Below are 3251 nucleotides of genomic sequence, written 5' to 3'. Positions count from 1 at the left end.
CCTAATGGGTCCCTATGGGTCCCTAGGATTCCCCTATGAGCCGTTCCCTATGTTGTCGCCCTAATGTGTCCTATGTGTCCCTATGGTCCCCTATGGTGTCTCTATGGGGGTGTGTTTGCAAGCTGGTTTACCCCGCGCTGGGAAAATAAGGGGCGATTTCTTTCCTGGGGTGACCTGTTGCTTCATGTGGCGTCCGAGGCGCCCCAGATCTCGAGCCACCCCATCAACTGTGTGCGCTGGGGGAAGCGGGGTGCTCGATTTCATTGGTGACGCTGCCCCCGCATAGAAATCCCATAGCGACCCCTGCCCCATAGGAAACCCCATCGACCAACATAAAACCCGGGGATGTTACCGCCATGGAGAAAACCCCATTTACCCGGCGTGAGATTCAGAAATCCCGCTTCACCCATAGCAACCGCCCGGTTAACCCCATAGAATAACCCCCTCCCCACCCCCATAGATATCCCCCCGCGCACAGCTGCACGCCCCCATAGACACCCACATAAACTCGCCCCTCCCACTCCCCATAGATACCTGCTCCCGAACCCCTATAAGAATACCCCCCCCGCACCCCACTCAACCCATAGCACACTCCGCCCCCACCCCCATAGACCCCATAACCGCCCCGGTCCACCACCATAACGGTCCACCCCCCCCCACCACCCCATAACTCCCCACCCCATTAACTCCCCCCACCCCAATAGATCACCCCCACCCTGATTAGAATATCCCCACCGCCCACCCCCGGATAGATCCCCCCCCCCACCCCCATAGACCCCATAACCCCCCACCCATACACCCCATATACTCCTCCACCCCCATAGATGACCCGCACCCACCCCATAATAGACCCCAGTAACCGTCCCCCAACCCATAGACCCCATTAACTGCCCCGCACCCCCATATAGCTATCCCCCTCCCACCCCATAACCTCCCCCAACCCCATACGACCCCATAATCTCCCCCCCCCCACCCCCATAGACCCGTATAGATCCCCCCCCACCCCCATAGATACCCCCCCCAAACCCGCATTAGACCCCCATAGAATTACCCCCTTCGCCCACTCCAACCTTCCCATAGACTCTCCTATGCCAAAAAAACCCCCCCACCCCCATCACACCAGTAGATCCCCCCACCCCATTAACCCCATAACTCCCCACCCCCCAGTTTTACGACCCCATAACTCCCTTCCCAACCCCATTAGACCCAAGCCGATAACGCTCCACCCCACCCCGTAGATCCGCCCACTGCCCATAAACTGTCCCCCCACACCCTCGTATAATCCCCTCCCACACCATAGTATCCCAGTAGATCCCCGCCGCGATCGCACTGCCCCTAGTAGAGATCGCCCCGCCCGCACCCCAGCTAGATCCCCCCACCCCATAGATCCCCCCAACCCCCATAGATACCCCCACCCCATAGATACCCCCAACCCCACCAGTATAAGATATCTCCACCCCATAGCTGCCCCCACCTCGATAGATACCCCCCCAACCCCATAGATACCCCCAACCCCACCCCACAGACACCCCCATCCTCACCCCATAGCATACCCCACCCATAAGATCCCCCCTCCAACCCCATAGATGTCACCCCACCCCATAGCATACCACTTCCCGCCACCCCATAGACCCATAAACTCCCCCCAACCCCATAGATCCCGGCCACCCCATGGAGATCCCCCACCCCATAGAGCCCCATAGACACCCCATAGAGCCCCACAGAGACCCCATAGCACCCCATAGAGACCCATAGAGCCCCCATATCACCCCATAGAGACCCATATCACCCCATAGAGCCCCACAGACACCCCATAGAGCCCCACAGACACCCCATAGAGCCCCATAGACACCCCATAGAGCCCCATACTGGCCCCATAGCACCCCATAGAGCCCCATAGAGCCCCATAGTGCCCCATAGAGCCCCATAGGGACCCCATAGAGCCCCATAGGGACCCCATAGAGCCCCATAGGGACCCCATAGTGCCCCATAGACACCCCATAGAGCCCCATAGATCCCTATACATCCTTACCGTGGCTATAGGGAAGCACACAGTGACCATGGTGACGTGGTGCAGCACCATTAACCCCATAGAGCCCCATACTGACCCATAGAGCCCCATAGACACCCCATAGCACCCCATAGAGCCCCATAGGGACCCCATAGAGCCCCATAGATCCCTATACATCCTCACTGTGGCTATAGGGAAGCACACAGTGACCATAGTGACATGGTGCAGCACCATTAACCCCATAGAGCCCCATAGACACCCCATATCACCCCATAGACACCCCATAGAGACCCATAGAGACCCCATAGACACCCCATAGAGCCCCATAGACACCCCATAGAGCCCCATAGACACCCCATACTGCCCCCATAGTGCCCCATAGAGCCCCCATAGAGCCCCATAGACACCCCATAGCACCCCATAGACACCCATAGACACCCCACATCACCCCATAGTGCCCCATAGGACCCTATATGTCCTCACCGTGGCTATAGGGAAGCACACAGTCACCATAGTGATGTGGTGCAGCACCACGAGCCCCATAGAGCCCCATATCACCCCATATAACACCCCATATCACCCCATAGAGACCCATATCACCCCATAGAGCCCCATAGACACCCCATAGAGCCCCATAGACACCCCACAGAGCCCCATAGGGACCCCATAGAGCCCCATAGTGCCCCATAGACACCCCATAGAGCCCCATAGACACCCCATAGAGCCCCATAGACACCCCATAGAGCCCCCATATCACCCCATAGAGCCCCATAGTGCCCCATAGGACCCTATATGTCCTCACCGTGGCTATAGGGAAGCACACAGTGACCATAGTTACATGGTGCAGCACCATTAACCCCATAGAGCCCCATACTGACCCATAGAGCCCCATAGACACCCCATAGAGACCCATAGACACCCCATAGAGCCCCATAGACACCCCATATAACACCCCATATCACCCCATAGATCCTCACCGTGGCTATAGGGAAGCACACAGTGACCATGGTGACATGGTGCAGCACCATTAACCCCTCTTTGCGCAGGAAGCTGCCGGTTCCGGTTCCGGTTCCGGTTCCGTTCCTGGTCGGTTCCGGTCGGTTCTTGTGGCCTTTGAGGAGCCGCCGGTTCCGGTGGATCAGGAACATGGCGAATAAATCGTACACGAAGTACGGGACGGCGAACGGGGGGTAAACAGCCGCCAGCCAGTGTCTGCAATGGGATATGGGGGGATATGGGG

General features: G+C 58.1%; 1 protein-coding gene across 1 annotated transcript in view; it reads right to left on the bottom strand.

The window, feature by feature from the left end:
* LOC107307252 (ceramide synthase-like) overlaps nt 1–3251 on the bottom strand; it is an 8231-nt gene that overhangs the window by 1193 nt on the left and 3787 nt on the right. Inside the window, exon 2 of the mRNA XM_032441739.1 lies at nt 2989–3223. Coding sequence (XP_032297630.1) covers nt 2989–3223 — 235 coding nt within the window. The remainder of the gene's footprint in view (nt 1–2988; nt 3224–3251) is intronic.

Source organism: Coturnix japonica, unplaced genomic scaffold (assembly GCF_001577835.2).
Source record: "Coturnix japonica isolate 7356 unplaced genomic scaffold, Coturnix japonica 2.1 chrUnrandom522, whole genome shotgun sequence".
Lineage (NCBI taxonomy): Eukaryota > Metazoa > Chordata > Aves > Galliformes > Phasianidae > Coturnix > Coturnix japonica.
The sequence above is the reverse complement of the archived record's forward strand: the minus strand, read 5'-3'. Positions and strand labels throughout refer to the sequence as shown.